A 17,044-nucleotide genomic window follows, 5' to 3' on the forward strand; every position below is an offset into this window, starting at 1 on the left:
TGCATGTTCTGCTGCCACATGATTCCTGAGCTACTGCTTCTCCGCCCAGCCTTTCGTTTGCATTGTTTTGATTAATTTCATAAGCTTTTGCCCCGGGGTCGTAAAAAAGGACAACATGTGAGGAGAGCCGCATGTCGCCTGTGTCACATGTTGTCTTTGTTTGTATTGCTGCAGCACTTCCACTTCACAAGCTTAAAGAACTGCTGAGCCATTTAATATTCTATTTATAGTCCACTAATATTTATTATGGACGAACAAAAGACGTGAAAATGGGGCGGAAGAAAACTAATTTAAATAAAATAATGCTTCTCCATTGTTAGTTGGGATTTTCGCAGATTTGTCATTGTGTTTTGCTTAAGCTAGCTGACCGAAAAACCAATCTATAAACGTTGACAGCTCCGCTTAAGTAACGCCCACCATATAATCCCTTGCAACAATACCAGTCCATACCATTATGCCAATTCAGATGGATATGCAACAGTTTTGCCCCCTTAGCTTTTGTGCAATTTCTTGTAAATTTAATTTCCTGCCTTGCGCTTCTGCTCATTTGGCTGGCACTCTGTGAGCACTGACATTGACTCTCGTTGGATTTGCATTTGGCAGGCGATGTCTTCATTGCTCATCAGCTATGCAGAATTCATTTCCTCATTCGTTCAATTACACAGTCATCGTTGTGTGAGGCTGCTGCTCACCAGATTGCAATAATTTTCGAATCAAATATTTGTCAGGTGTCACGGCGCATATTCAAGGCATTTCAAAAGTTAATTAGTTTTGAAGTTCCAATAACTTTACCAATTCAAATCTCAAGCATGCCGATTGTGGTTTTCTGCGGGCAAAGTAATTGCCAATTAGTGCACGACATATGTAAAGAATATTTCCTAAAATTTGATGTTATAGCCTATGGAGAAAAAAGCGAACACCATTGCAAATTGTTTGAGAAATCAATTTTGGGGAAAATTGCTAAATTTGCCAACCAATCGAACAAAAACAAATGTCAAATATTTGCCAAATTACTCAGCACAAAGCCCGAAAGCCAAAGCCAAAAGTTATGTGCAAAAATGTTTTTGCCTGCCAATGAGACGTGAACTTTTATGGCTCCTCCCATCCCATCTCATCCGCTCCCACCAGTCCCTGACCCATTATTTTCAACCTGCACTCTCACGTCAAGGCAACCTAATTGATTTTAAAATAAATAATGACTAATCACCACCTGCAAGAGCGAGAGCGAAAGGGAATTGTGTGTTCGTTCGTTCTGCCCTGCCCTCACCCACTGTTTTCTAGGTGGAAATTTCGTAGCATCAACCGCCACCGCCTCCGCATCTACATCGCTTTCTGGGTCGATTCCGGTTGCTGTGTAGACACGGGTTAACCCGTCCAAAGGGATCCCTTCCGCCGCTTGATTAATTGAAATTTCACTCACTGTCAAGGTGTATAGTTTGTGTGAGTGTTTGGGCACGGGCACGTCTGTGGGCGGTATATGGCGAGGCGTGGCAGGGGCAGCAGCAACTTGTCTCCACTAGGATACTTGGTCCTTGGTGGAGGGAGAAGCGTTTCCAAATTAATTGAGTGCGCTAATTTTAGCAAAAAGGTTTTTTAATTGATGGCCCGAGTTTTGGAATTGTTGGAAATCTTGTTTACTTTGAAACTAGTTTGGTTAGAGGCAAAATTTAACTAAACTCGGTAGGTAGCTTTGATAACAACTAAACAAAGTCCACATTTTAATTGACCCCTTTACAAAGTCTTCACTTAATTCACTTAAGCTAATGATTCGGTTACTACTTGACTGTCAAGTTAAATGTAAACATAATTTGAGATTGTTGGCTAGTAGTTTAATCGTTGGAAATAATCTTTTAAAGTATACTTAGCACAGCTATTAAATCCGATTTTAATAGTTACATTGATAAGAAAACGATTCGATCATAAATTTCTAGTGCCAATCAGTGGTTGCCAAGGGAAACGAAAATGTACAGCGGCTGATGAGGCGATGAATGAAAAATTGTTCGTTTACCTGTGGTAATTTCTCTTATGAACAGTTTTTCCCAAATTTTTCGTCCGACTCGTTAGGTATTTTCGATTCGCGTTTGTTCATTACAATTTGGCCACGCGCAATTTACATCGCAATTGTACAAGTGTGTGCTATTGCCTATTCTTGTGCATTATAGCCTTTCAACATTTAGGCCGTGAGGTAACACGATTTTCAAAATGCTTTGCGCCGCGTTGCGTGGGCATTATGTGGCTTTCCGTGGTGTTGATGCGATAATTGTGTTCCGAGTGGCGTTTGATCCAATGAATGGTTCAACAGCATCAGCATAAATGCAGTGCGGGATTAGCAAACATTTAACGAGCGGGCGAACGAACGAACGAGCGGTCTGACTTTTCAATCGATAGCTGAGAAATTTGTTGGCCCATAACCTGCCGAATGGAGGGGTATTACACGAGTTTTCTTTGGCAAAGTAATGACCCAAAAATCTAAATATCTCGTACTACATTTGCTGCTGGCTGCTGGCTTCTGGCTGCTGGCTGCATGCAGGCTCACAGAGATATGCGAACCCGGAGGAGACTCCGTGGAACTCGTACATACTTGTGCATACATTTACCCTAATGCTGTGCCCGGGGGTTTTCACCACCGCCACTCCCCATTTTCCGTCACCACCCCACTACTGGCTGTGTGCCAGGACCAAGTGCTGTTCCAGCAGCAGGAAGGAGGTGGAGCGAAGGATACGCAACAGTCTGCCTGCCTGTTTGCTCTTCGCCAATATTCAAAAACTGATTTTCATATGTCTTTTAAGTTTATTTGCGAGCGGGCAGATTGTGGGCACACACATCCCCAGCTTCTCTTCGCCAACTTCGTGCCGTTTCTGTATCTGTTTTGGCATCGCCTTGTGGCTCTTATCGTATCCGGCACACGCATAAAAGTTGGCCGAGTGTTTGCAAATTTTTTTCTGCTCGCTCTCTTTCAACTTTTTTATTGGGCCCGAATTTAATTCTCAGAGAAAACAGACACACACACACGCACACATAGATACTATATATACGACTCGGCTCCTGTGCAAGTTTTTTGAAAAGCGATTTCAAATGCAAATTTTATTGGAACAGGGGAGTCCTGTGTATAAAGATGGAGATTAAAATCAATTCAATTTGCTGCAAGACCAGCAAAAGTGGTAATAATTTTCGGTCTTTGTTTTCACGACGCACACACAAGCTTTCTTTTACTTAACATAATGAGATTTTGAGCGAGTGCGTTTATTGCTAGCGAATTTACAATGGCCAAGACTAGGGGAAATTTGTTTAGTCAGCAAAATGAAACTGAGCAGGGATGTTAGGCCCAGTCAGTTGGCTATTAATTGACCCATTTCTTAGCAGGCTCCAGTTACATGCCAGGCACACTGTTGGCTGTCAATATATCACACGTTATGCACCATTAAGTGCTCGCTTAATAGGCGGCCATTTATCAAACGCTCCCCCGATGTGCTGCCAAATGTTAAGGAATCGAGCCAGGATGAGCTTCGATGCTGGGAAAAATCAGGAATGAAAGCAAAGCGGCAGATGCCACGGTGTTTGTCATAATAAAAGTTACTTAAAAATTGCGCGAAAATATTTGGGCGAGCATAAATCAATTGCTTGGCAGGTACAGCATGGCGTATGCGTGATTTATGCACTGCCACAGGGCAGTGTTTTTACGTTTTTTTTTCCCAAAAAAAGAACAGGACTGGCTCTTGGTCTATGACGGCCATAATTAGCCAGCCCACTGGGCGTATGCGTAATTAAAGCCTTGCAGTGGTAATCGCGTATACGAGGCTTGGTCCCTATAGTCAATCTGTCGGGAATACGTGAAGAGGGCTTACGTGGAAATTAAATAAAAACATTGCATTTGCATTGGCCTCGTAAATTAACAAACTTAAGCAAACTTCTGCTTGCTGGCTGACAAACACTGCTCTTCTGTGTATCTTTTGATGCGTATTTTATTTACCTCTCTCGCTCATGTCTGTTTGGACAAAAAGCAACGGTAGCAGGTGCTGCTGTACCGCTGCAGTTGCACTTGCAACTCCCAACAGGCTGACACAATTTATTGCTCTAGCTTCTACTGCCTCTGGGCAATCAAATAACAAAATGGCAGCGCAGCGCTTTGACATTTAATTGCGTCGTTGGCGGCAAAACTTATGAAATATGTTTGTGACAAGGCTCCACTGCAACCCGGTCCTCTTTTACCCTTTTTCTACCACATTTCCCCTATTTTTCATGTGCTGCCGATTTTAATAAACGACAGACCTTGTCGACTGTTGTTCGAATCGAGACTTGTGGTTCCCATTTGGCTATGAAGAATCCAATCCTGCCGGCACATTGCATTTTTTTAATTTGCTGAGTGCGCATGACTAGAACGAATCGAGCAGTATTCTTTTTATAGAGTGCCACAGTATATTTGCAGCAAAGAATCATCAAATTGATATATTTGATTTTATTTGGTAGGGAAATGATCGCAATTTAGTAAAAGTCTAGTTTGTAGTCTGTAGGATTTTTTCATCCACAACTAAACTGTTCCACTTTAAATTGTATTATTTTAGTATTAGTATTACCACTGGAAATCAAAGTTTACTTTTACATTTGAAAATTATTCAGATATAACATTATTCTTATCTACACATAATGGACGATTCGGTAAACAAATTGTGGTGATGAAATGGGTAACGAAAATATAGAATCCGTGATTCATTGAGTCTCTATCGAAAAGTCGCCTTCCTCCTTGTCCTTATATGAATAGCACTTTTCGACTCCCATCTCAAACAAGCATAAGAATGCGGTTTCGACTGGAGCTCGTACCTTTTTTTCCTTTGGCAACGGTTTGTTCAGCCTGCACGCCACATATAGCATCCTGAGAATGAAACTAATGCTCTTCCCGGACAGGATATATTTGGAGGCCACTGTGGTTATATGAACCATAAGACTCGAAGAGAGCGGCAGTTCTCCATTAAACCCCTCCACCTGCCGGATCAGCACCTTGACGCCGGAAGTTACGGCCAAATCGAATAGATCTTGTCTGGTTAATTGCGGATGACACATTTCAGTTCGGTGAGACTTTTTTGCAATGGCAACGCCAAAAAGCAAAATGAACAACAATAGAGACCTGTGATTCTGTAGGAAAAAATGGGTTTAAATATATTTACAGTTTTTAAAGAAATTACCATTTTATTAAACTAATTGTTTTCTCCTTAAAAAACGGACTAGAAATACGTTATTCAAATTGGAAAAAATATAATTTGCTGCTAATCATCCGAATAATCAGATTTGAAGTGCTGCTAATCGAAAATCAATCGTTATCGCAGTCCCACATGTTATATAAGACCAGTAAAATTTATTCATTCCTACCAATCTCCAGCTAAATATGCACAATTTTAATATCTCTTATTCGCATATTTGTGCTGGCATTGACCTTGCATCGCACTTGGAAAGTTGGCCGAAATGGTTATTCATTAACAACACCAAAGGCAAACAAATAGAGCAGAAGCACGCGAGAAATTCAATGTGAAATAAAAGCAATTAATGGAAACAGATTCTGTGCCTGCACTGTGTTGAATTTTGTTTCGCATCTACCTCATAAATGAGACGCCAAAATCAAATTTCCACTCAACCACATGGAGTGCGAAGCTCTTTTTGCTTAGCAGTTTGCACTGTTTACAATTTCCCAGAGCTTTATATATGACGCTCAGTTGTTGATAGTTTCTGCGTGCGCCTGTTTTCAATGAAATTGTTCAATACGGATGCTGTGTGGGAAAATAAAATTTGCAAATTATGCAAGAGTTGGCGGGCAGTGGGGGGTCTCTTCATCGGAAAGTCCGTCGTTTGTCCCACTGAATGCTTGTTTATTTGGGCATTTGTTTATTTCAGGCGCTTGGAAAATATTCAGACACTTAAATCGATCTATGCGTGGTTTTCTATGCACAGTAAGAAAAATATACATTAAATGGGGATTAATTAGATTCAAACAAATGTAACAAGTTAACTTGGAACTCTTATTTGCTTATCACAGAATTAAGTTTAGCAATAATGTTTTAAAGTGTGTGCTGTATAAAAATTATTATTTTTTTAATGTGGCGTATTTTTGCAGCCCAATTAGAATTAGATTTCGAATTTGTTTACGACACTTAAACAGCGCACAGCGAAATTTTGTGTGCACTTTTATTCCGCGTCGAAATCTTTCGCGAAAATCCCACTGCATATATTTCGGGAACATATTTCACATTTTAGCCTGTGCTCAGCAATTAATGCATTAATTTGATGTGACAGAAAAATGACGGCCAGAATATTTATGGGCGGACTTATGTTCGCGGCTTATTAGATTATGCACGTATATTTATTTGAAGATTTGTTTAAATGGGATAAAATATAAAGATTAAACGAGTTTTCATTAAATGTGTTTTTGTTTTTGTATGCAGAAAGTGCAGAAAGGAAGTTCTTGTTTTGAATTTCCTGACTGCCCAAGGAGTTCTCCGGTAAATTGAATTTCCATCTCTTGTTCAAGCTCCACTTGTGTCCGCAATATTCCATTTCCCATTTCGCCAATTTCATTTCACCGCATTATTTACTTCCTTTGCGCCACATCCTTCCACTCCCACTTCCACTCCCACTTCCACTCCCACTTCCACCGCCTCAATCGCTCCAGTTTTATGGCAGCAAGAGGAACGTTTATGGCCAAGAGCCATCATATACGCTCGTGGTCAGCCGATGGAGGGAAAACTTTCGCCGCAACAATGTTTCCCCCACTTACGCATATTTCTATTTGCGCTGTTGAAATAGAAAACAAACAAATAAACGTCGCAGTGCACCGAATCCCTGGACGGGTTTCCCATCGAAACTTATATAACTGCCGCAATGACGATGATGGCGATGGCGATGACGATGGCCAATGGCTCCTGATGAGCTTGGTTCAATGGCTCCAAGGCAACGCACATTCCGAAAGTGATTTTGATTTCGATTTCGTTCGAAATCGTTCGATTTGCTTGCATCAGAAGCGAACCGCCAGCAACAGATACTGCAAACAGCAACGGCAAACGAGTTCAATTGGTGAAAACCACTTTTGGCCGCCAGTTTGCTGCTTTATTTCCTGGCCATGGACACTCCACTCCAGCGGCGAGATGGGAAAACTTGATTTTCCAGCTGAGCCTGGGTCGGGGCAAGCGGAAAACGCATTCCCAACCGGAGCATGAGTTTCCCAGAGCTGTCTTCGTCGTCGTCCATGTCGTCGCATGTTGCTCTAATTGCATGACAAACTCTCTGCCAACTTTCACACACTTTTGGCGTTATCTGTGGAGGTAAAACTGCAGCTTTGGCTTAAAACTGCCTTGGCCATAAATGTCACATATCAAAAGGAAAAGTGAAATTTCGTTGTTCCGACTTCAGCAGCCTGCGGAAGTTGTTAAACTGTTGCGAGAGTAGTGGGCACTTACACAACGCTTGCGTTCTATTTTTTTTAACGCAATATACTGGGGTAAAAGTGAACAGATTTAGTAGACTTTTAGTGTACTTTAAATTTTTAAAATATTTTCAAACAAAAGTATTTCACAAGACGAAAAACTCGCGAAATGTAAAGCTCCTCCTGTTTGACCACATTTATCATCATTTTTGTTATAAAAAATGTTTTGTATAAACTAAATATATTTTAGATCTAATTTATTTGTTTGTAAAACATGCATTTTCATAAGCACCTTTAAAAGCGTTTTGGCAACTTCCGGCATATCTCAACTGCCTTTTAGCTTGGAATTTAGTAATTACAAAATGCTTCAAAGATGCAAAACGTATTTGAAATAGAACAGATACACAGACCGAAATTGTTCAAGACATTTTAATGTAATTAAATTTGAACGCAGCCTCTAATGATTTCGTTTGCCTTGTCTGCGTTTTGCATCGTATGAATGTGCTAAAATAACAATAGAGAATGAAGGCATAAAATGCCTCAGACAGGCAAATCTAATAAGCATAATGAATGAACCCCAAAACTCGGGAATGCCAGCAGCTGAGTTGCTGTTTTCACTCAACACGTTGAACTTGTGCTGTCACCTGTAAAGGCAATGATGAACAGCCTCCCCTGCCACGCCAATGCATATTTTTTTCCCCTATTTTTTTTTTTTTAGCTCCCAGGGGGTGACCATGCCCGCTGGCATGTGGTAAATATCTTGCAATCCACACTCGGGCCATGTAAATACGAATGCTCTGCTGTCGTTCGCTGTTTTGTTTAATTAATTTCTATATTAGATACACTTCATTAAAAATGCCTTGGTTGTGTGGTCGGTGCCATTGTTGTGGGCTATTTTTGGCAATCGAAAGGAATTCGGTGATTGAGCGGCACAACTGTGGCTCGAATGAGATCTGTGCCAGAGATACTAGGATACATTTACAGACTTGCAGCCTAATGGCTCGTAAAAGATCTATGGCCGGTCTGCATAATTCAGTAAATGTGTGTGTCGTCGGGAGCCCAAAACACTTCAGTCCAGGCCTTCTGGTGTCTCCTTTCAGGACCTCTGTCCACCTGTCAGCCCTTCCATTCATCTGGCAGTGCCAGAGCAATTAACGCACTCTGAGCCCAGGGCCAAAAGGTGGGAATTGGGTCAAGAGGGGCTAAGCAAAGTGCCGCTCTGGAGTTCGGGGCCATGCATTTGTCGTCGCCGGCATAATGAAATGCATTTCAGTCCTCATTAGGCATGCCATTTTGTGATTTTGATTCCGCCTGACGGGATTTCAGCCCTCGAGCGTGATTGAAGAGCACAGAGACCGACTTTAATTGCCCAAATAGTGGCCTTAATTGACTCAATCGAAAGTGGAATGCAATTTACAAGCATTCTTAAAATGCGTAAAAGTTTCTAATTTGTGTGAAAATCAAAGTTTTTTATTCATTTTAAAAAGTAGACCGCAATAGATATCAGCAGGCAATCGATAAATAGTTAAATGGTCTTTAAACAATAAATTTGCAACAACTATAATTTTCATTGAAAAATCACAAGTTTAAGATTTCAGAAAATATTACCGGTAGAACCAACTTTTCTTATTCCATTTTCAGTTGTTCCGAGTTCATTTTGGCATACAATTAAAGGGTTTTTGCACTAGAAGCGTTGCTACCACTTAATGTAACTTTGATGTTTTTCTGGCCACGCACCAAAGAATAAGTTTTACCTGCTGTGGATTTTCAGGCAGCAATGAGTAAATAAAAACTTTTGCGGTTAAAGTTTTTCCGCCTTTGTTTTGGCTGTGCAAATGCTTGCAGCAAATGTGGCCGCGCCCCCGCCCCCTTCATTTTTTACTTTTCTGTCCTGAAAATGGACTTCTCATTCGTGTGGCATTTTTTGGCACTTGCCACAATGGCCACGTTCCGCTCTCACACTCGCAGACACAGGCGCATTCCGTGGCTCGTGGCACGGCGTTCTGGGAGCCCACTCCTCCGTATCACGGACGGACGGACGGACGGCCGAAGGCGGAAGGCAGGGGGGGGTTGGCTGCCACGGCTTTTTGGCAGCGGCAACTTTGCTTTGTCATGTGCCATATTTCTTTCTCGCCCGGCAACTGTGCTGCGGTGACAAAGTGTCTTTTGTTTAAGAACTGCAAATGTGGCTCTTTCCCGGAAAACTTGATTCGATTCCATCAACGACTGCTCACATTAGCTCCTGCTGTCTTTATATGAAATCCTTGCTTCTTATATAAGACTAGTTTTATGAAGAAATATTAAATGGATATAATCATGGTTAAATAAATATTTAAGATGAAAAATTGATTAAACCAGCACTAAACGATAGTTTTTAGTCTGCATTTGTATCTTATAAATCATATATAAGATTTATAAGAAAGGAAATGAGGAACAATAAATGTAGCTACCTGATTTAAGCCACAAGAAATTTCAGCTTAATTCTATCCAGATTCGAGTCTAGGATTAAGTTCCAAACCAATTTTTTCGTAGCATACTTTTGTAGTTCAAATCAAATAAACACACCAGTGGTGTTTGAACCCCATAAATCAGCTATCAAAGTTGCCACTTAGTTATTTTTAGTCACACAAAACAGGGTTTCTGAAAATAAGCGATAGTTGATGCGGCAACTCCCATGCGAAAGGATTGCGACTTTGAGCTGTAAAGAATGCGGCTACCCTATCATAACTTTTCGCTCAGCAGGCTCTTGACAGACCAAAATCCTGAAAAAATCGAACTAGTAGGCTTTTGCAATAAGGACTGTCAAAATGCAGGCCATGCAAGTCATTCGTCTGTGAGACGTCTTACCGTAAAGTACACCTAGGCATACAATACCCACAAATATATATAAAATATAAAAACCAAAAAAAAGATTTTATAAACTCAGACGGAAAAATTTGTGTTGTGTTATACTTTAATACAGTGTTAACTTATACCGTGTTCGCTTGTACCGCGTTACATTCCACCGTGCTACCAAAAAAACTTTCTGTTGCTGCGTTACCTCGTTGCATTGATCCATCAAGTTCTCTGGTTTCAAATTATCCGAATCCGATTCCCCGAAGAGCCGCAGCATGAACAACTTAAATGCCAATGCCAGTGCCTTCCTGTGGCAGCCCCAGCCGCAGCAGCTGCCGCCGCAGTCAATACAGCAGCCGCAGACGGTGCAGCAAGTGCCGCCCGGCCAGATGCTCCATACCGCCGTCGTTTCGCAGCCGCGCAAGTTCGGCGGCAACAAGAGCAACTACAACTACATGCAGGGCCAGGCCGGCGCCATTTTGGGCGGCGGAAATCCAGGGGGCAACCCAATGGGCGCCATGGGCGGCATGGGAGGCATGGGCGGCAACCCCAATGTCTACCGCAAACGCCAGCCGATCAACGCCTATAACCCGGGTAACGGGCTGTACAACGGTAAGCAATGGGGTCCTGCGTTGGATCGGATAGAAAACCTTAAAGTGGGTCGACTAGAAAGTTTTTTCACAAGGCTTTGAGAAAAAAAAATGGCTGCCATTTTATAAAATTTCCGACTGTAAAATATTTAGCTGCAGAAAATTATATAAACCAGAAACATAATTGTCTAAATTTTTTTTAATGTTAACTTTTTAAAGTGTAACATACTTTCTTTTTTTCTATATTCCGTTCTTAAAGTAAAAAGGTGGCAGACATCATGACTAAGCAAAAAAAAAAAATTACTTATCAACACTGTCAGCCTAACAACACTTCGAAAACAGTGTTTAAGAACTGAATTCTACATTTCCCAATACTGAAAATGAACTGATAACTCCTTTTCCCACCTTGTGCAACATTTGTCGCTAAACACTGTCCAACACAGATGAATTATTCAAATTGAATTCTTGTACTACTCACTCACTGTTTGAATTATTAAATACCATATATATATATATATATATTTTGTGCCGCTTTAAAACGCTTGCACAAATCATTAAACGCGTTTATTTTCTTTTGTCTTTTCAGGTAAGTCGCTGTTTTCTATACCCGAAAATGTTGTTATGCTTGAGAGCCGTAAGTACATTTAAAACTAGAGCACATTTCAAACACACACGCACACCAAACACAACACCCCCACACTCGCACACAAAGAGCCCAAACAAATACACACACGAACATCAACATTTGCAGATCGAATCAATCAATCGTCCTGGGGCCAAAAGTTGAAGAACGGGAGAGTGCGGGAGTTTTTGTGATGAAATGTAAACGGCGAAATTAATTTCCAATTGAAAGGGGGTGGGTAAAAGTTCAATTACAAAATAAAACAATGCATCTGGGCAAAAGTATAAAGATCAAAAGATGCCAGCGCCGAATTTGCATCTCTATGCGAAATTTATTTTCTGCCATTAATCAATTTCGCTTCTGTTCAGTTCCCGTTCCGTTCTGTTCGGATCGGTTTTTATTTCAGTTTCCTGGCCAGCAAAATGCAATTTACATTTTTTGTCTTGCATGAATTTTCAATTGCATTTTCTCGGTGCTTTTCTTCTGTTTATATCAGGCTCCATTAACATTTCTATAACGATGACGTTGCTGGTCGGACAACGTCGTCCAAGATTTTCACGTTTCTCCTTGGAGGTCGTTTATTTTTTTCTATTTTTCGCATTGTTTTGGTCATTTGCATAATTTTCAATGCACGCAATTTTCATTCAAAACGTCGAACGGAGTGGACGTAAAACTTATCTATAAAAGCCAAGGAGTGTAATGTTTTTAAAGTGAAGATTTCTGCGTTCTGTAGTTAGGTATGCGTATTTTGAGGTACAAAATACTGCCCCAAGTCAATTATTGTTATGGCTCATTTTCTTAATCGTCCCCGTTCCACCCAAGCCATCAGATGGTGTTATAAAAATATGAAATTGCCGTTTGAACAATTTTTCGGTGGACACCACACCACCACCACCACCAAAGACCAAGAAGCCGAACAAATTTGCACCATAATTAAAATAAATGCTTTCAATGGCCAATAATTGCCAAATAAATTAATTTTAATTGCAGGCAGCCGACGGCGGTTGCGGGTGGCAAAGCACAGGCTGCTAAAAATATATTTCAAAGTGGCTAAAATAAAAATGTACGCTTTACATTCGCAAGAGTGTGGTGGTTCCATCTCTCCGCCTTTTGGCTCTCCGCGATGTGTTTTTATTTTTAAATGTGCCGTTTTTTTGAGTCCGTCCAATACGAGCGGTGCCACGCCCACTGTTCGCACCACCACAACCATCGCCACTCGCGGCAGATGTCGCGTTTTATTTTTTTTTTGCAGGTGGGAAGAAGCCGAAAAACACTTAAAAATACATAAAAATACCAATGGGGGGATGTATGTTCATGCTCAGGGGGAAATGCGTGTGTGTTTGTGTTTGTACCGTGCCGCCTGACATGTTTATGGTGGTTGCCTTCTGAAGATTTCCCAAAGATTGTTTTCCATGGGATCAGCGGCCGAGTCACTCGAAGATTTATGTGGGCGTTCATTAAACGCACATCCGTCCCGGCTGCCAATCACTTAGTTAATATGGCAAATTCTGCCACCGAGTATTTGCATATACATTCAAAATGAGACCGGGAAATTTCGCATATTAAGGTTATTTCCCCACAGCCAGGGCAGCCAGGGTTGCCAGGGCCACCACCGGGGGCAAACTTGACTTGTTTGTTTGTCTTTACCCTGGTTGGCCAGCAGCTTCAGCAGCTGTTGTCTCTGTTTCAAAATGATACACATCCATCCACACATCTCACTTTTGTGTGTGTGTAGTGGCTTAATTTGCTGGCATTATTGCCGTGAAGTGGGTGGCATTCTATTTGCCTTTCGAGTTTGATTGCTGTGGCTTAATTTTGCTGATTGACAGCGCATTTCTTGGCTTTTTGTTTGGTTTCTTTTTCTGTTAGCCCAATATTTGCTCGCCTAATGCAGTTTTCCTAGGAACTTTGGCTTAGTAATTGTGTTCTGCGGCAGCTAAAATTAATTAAATTAACTTTTTGTTTGCCCCTCCGCCCACCAAGCTATTCTTCCAAATAATTCCACGCACAAACCTTTAACTGACAGGTCGTAAATCTTGTGGTTTCAGCGCCCCTCGGCACAAAAAAGAGACATCTTCCCACAATAAATTCATAGTGAAATCCAATAATTTCGTTGGTAGGCAGGAAAGATCAACAGAAAAAACAACAGGCAACATGTACAACAATAACCGGCGACCGCAGCCCGCATGTCCAAAAATATAAATTGTGTCGCTCGCATTTTATGGTAATTCAATAAATTGAAAATGACAAATTGTGTCATGTTGCGGTCACTGGATTGGCAGACCAGAAAGCCCAAAAAAAAAAAAATTTATATATATTTATGGAAACCGCTTGTAGCAGGAACAATGGGGATAATTAAATCTATGTTGGGCATCAATAAAAGTTGCAAATGGATTTTTAAAGTCGACGGCACAGGACAAAGGCGGTGATGCTTCTGCGCTGCTGCTGCTGCTGCTGCATCAGTCGCCATACCACATCCATCAATCAAAGACGATCAATCAAATTGTTGTCAACATCGGCGCACGCAGCTAACGATGAGTTCGATGTTGCCGCTAGCTGTCGCTAGATGGCGTGTCGAACAAGGACAATGTCGCTGTCGTCGCCTGGCTGAACTTTAGTTCGCACCACCCAGTGTCCTTGCCACCTCAGCACCACCGGCTGCCCCACTAACGAGCGCTAATGGACACCAGTCCTGCTGCTGCTGCTGCTTCCTGCGCAAGGAAACTATTGAGCCAAAATTGTGGGAGCAGGATGAGGCGAAGGATATGGAAACTTTGCCACTCCACGCAATATTGCGTCGATTATCTTCAATCAAAAGCCAGTGATTGATGACTGCGACGACTGGCCGGACGGTGGAATATATCCGGAGGAGCTGGAAGTTTTAAATTTCTCCCAGCAGTTGGCAATCGCCCTTAATGCCGGCCATTCATCAGCGTCCTGCGGTATTATTGAAGGCTTTATTGTTTGCCATTTTGATTACTTTTGCAATTGATTCATTTGTAAAACGACAGGTTGGTTCCATTTTATGGGTACATTTTTTGTTATTTGCATTCAAATTATGCCTAGCAATTTCAAAAAAAGGGGCAGCAATATTGCCACTTAATATGCCTAATGATTTCCTTTAATGTGGCGCTTCGCAGTTTTATGAACCAAAAAGTCCACCATTTTGCTGCCTAATTTATGCAGGACCCGGCTGCTGCTGCTTTTCACTTTTTTCCTCTCGCTTGTTTCCCCCGTAATAATTTGTAATTAATTTAGCATCTGGCCAGGCCAGCTCCAGCTTGATGAAGAACACGGGAAAAAAGCGATGGTAGCTTTTTGTCAGACGCTCGCGCATATTTATGGTATAAATTTCTAAAGCAATTAATTGGACATTTTGCTAATGCGTTTGCCACTTGCAGTTTTTGCCCTCCATCCATCTTCCGCTTAGCGAATCGTGCAATTTCCGAAATTACGATATCAAAATTGTCCCCTAGCTGCATAGTTGCCTCACTCTTTTTCCTCATTGTTTGTTATATTTTTATGGCACTATCGATTTTCGCTTTGCCCCTCTGATATAAGTACACAGAAGTGAGGGTAGTAGAAAAACTTTATCAAAGCGCAAACTAAGTTTGGCTACGTAATTCAAAGAGAATTTTTCTTCTGACTAGGATAGTAGTAGTAGTCGTTTGGGTATATGAATATCATAAATATGCAGGGTATATTTACACACGGGGCTCCATTAACTGGGGGAAAACGCTTCCAAAACGTCGCATGCAACGGGGGTCGACGACTATCGCTTTTCCACCACCCACAATGTCAATACATCAACCACAACCACAACAAACAACGAGGGTGGCCACAAGAGTTCTAGTGCTACTCAAGCCAGCTTATATCGCTTTGAGAACCACTCAGCTCTCGAGATGTCACTGAACATTTATTTTTTCTCTTGACCAAACTGCATCGGCCCGAATAGAGTAATTCGAGGAGGGCTAAAAATTGAGCTTGTGGCCAAGAACTCTCCAGCCGATAAGTGGGCGGATGAGTGGGTGTGGCTGTGGATGTGCGGACACTGATTGCACATGTGTTTGCATGCCATTAAAGCGACAGTCGGTCGGTCCCACACTGTTTACAAATGCGATAATTAGGCGCCACCCCAGCGTCTGTTGGCCAAAACCGAAAGCAAAGGCCAAACTAAAGGCCAAGCCGTGCCAATTTGCTAAGCACACACACACACACACACACACACACACACTCGCCTGTGAGATTATGAATTATATTATAAAGCCTTATAAGCAAGGTCCTATCGCTCCAGTGGAACACACCACTTAAATGCCGTTTTGGGCTTCTAATTATGTTGTCCTCGTCTCGTTCTCATTCTTGTTCCCTCTTATATTTGCTCACGTTGTCTGTTGTGAAGGAAAATATATAAACAAACGAAAAAGGAGGAGACAACAAACAGCAATTACATGCGTTTATATTATTCAAATCCGCCGTAAATGTAATTAAGCTCATGAGAGTTAAGCACAAATTTATTTTCACGCTCCAAGGTGGTCGTAAAAAATTCGCAATCCTTTTCCCCCACTTTGGCTCTTGCGTTTGCTTATCGGACTAATTTCCACGAAGGAATGGGGCTTTGCGTATCGCATATAAATTGGCTCATTGCCGGGGGTCGTTGTCTCTGCGCTTCTTGATTTCTTTTTGATAAGCATTGGCATTTCCGTTGGCTTATATTCAGTAAAAGGTTTAAAGTTGTGCGCTTTGCTATTGGAAGGGAGAAGGGGGACCGAAAGTTTTTTGGGAACATTAAAAACCAATCAGGCACATTGTCACATAATCAGCAGGCTGATCATCGGAGTTTCCGAGCTTACATGTGGCAGCGTTTGCCCGCAATCTTTTCTCTATTATGATTATTTTTTTATAAGCTCCCCACTGGAGTATATAGCTGCTGCAGTTGCTATCATCGTGTCACACACAGGGACAACTCTTTGCCAACATAATAGTTTTGCTTATGAAAACAAATTCAATTTTGAAGCTGCTTATGGAAATGTTTATGCAAGACGTGAGCGCAAACTATGCGCATATCGGGGGCGTTGGGGGAAAATTAATGTCACATGACGGGGCGAGTGAGTGAGCGCGCACGAGTCGGAAAAACAGGGGTGAAAATTCGAGAGGGGATGAGGCTGGCTGATGGGCTATGGGCGATGGGCGGTGGGCGGTCGAAATGGGCGTGGCGCTGTGCATGCAACCAGATAAACGGGACAACAGCAGCAGCGTCATGACTCTTGGCATATTTTACAGTACAGTTTCGCAACTAGCGATGTGCTCCTAAGTTGACGCTAACAAATTGAAAATCATTGAACGCTGGGGTGAAGCAGGGATGTGTGTAACTGCAGCTGAAAAATATTGTAGCATACATTTAAGCAAATTGCAATTAAGGTGAACGAGCGAGGGGCTGTGCGGGGCTGTGATGCACTATGTTGTTTGTTTGCCAGCCATTACCCTGTTCATTGGACCGACTTTCGCTCCCAATCCCCAATCCCCGTTTTCCCAGCGCCTGCTGACAAAGTGTGCCAATATGGCACACAAAGTATGCAACAATTTGCAGCA

The 17,044-nt window shown here is 41.8% G+C and overlaps 2 protein-coding genes across 21 annotated transcripts in view; one reads left to right on the forward strand and one right to left on the reverse strand.

Moving 5' to 3' along the window:
- The window catches only part of LOC108143374 (heterogeneous nuclear ribonucleoprotein L), a 102,600-nt gene that overhangs the window by 73,959 nt on the left and 11,597 nt on the right, over nucleotides 1–17,044 (forward strand). For 8 of the 20 annotated variants that reach the window (XM_017267700.2, XM_041707422.1, XM_017267699.2 and 5 more), the window contains one exon: nucleotides 11,420–11,467. The exons of 10 other annotated variants lie outside the window; for them this stretch is intronic. In XM_017267700.2, the coding sequence (XP_017123189.1) occupies nucleotides 11,420–11,467 (48 nt within the window). Of the gene's footprint in view, nucleotides 1–10,231; nucleotides 10,856–11,419; nucleotides 11,468–17,044 lie in introns of those variants that run through there. 2 more of the 20 variants (XM_017267713.2, XM_017267714.2) reach the window with 2 other exon arrangements.
- Nucleotides 4,442–7,561, reverse strand: LOC108143376. Its single transcript, XM_017267717.2, has 2 exons — nucleotides 5,181–7,561; nucleotides 4,442–5,130 (listed from the first exon to the last, which is right to left on the reverse strand). The coding sequence occupies exons 1-2, from the start codon at nucleotides 5,181–5,183 to the stop codon at nucleotides 4,708–4,710; spliced, it is 426 nt and encodes a 141-aa protein (XP_017123206.1). The 5' UTR covers nucleotides 5,184–7,561; the 3' UTR covers nucleotides 4,442–4,707.

The sequence above is a fragment of the Drosophila elegans genome, unplaced genomic scaffold (assembly GCF_018152505.1).
Source record: "Drosophila elegans isolate 14027-0461.03 unplaced genomic scaffold, ASM1815250v1 contig_183, whole genome shotgun sequence".
Lineage (NCBI taxonomy): Eukaryota > Metazoa > Arthropoda > Insecta > Diptera > Drosophilidae > Drosophila > Drosophila elegans.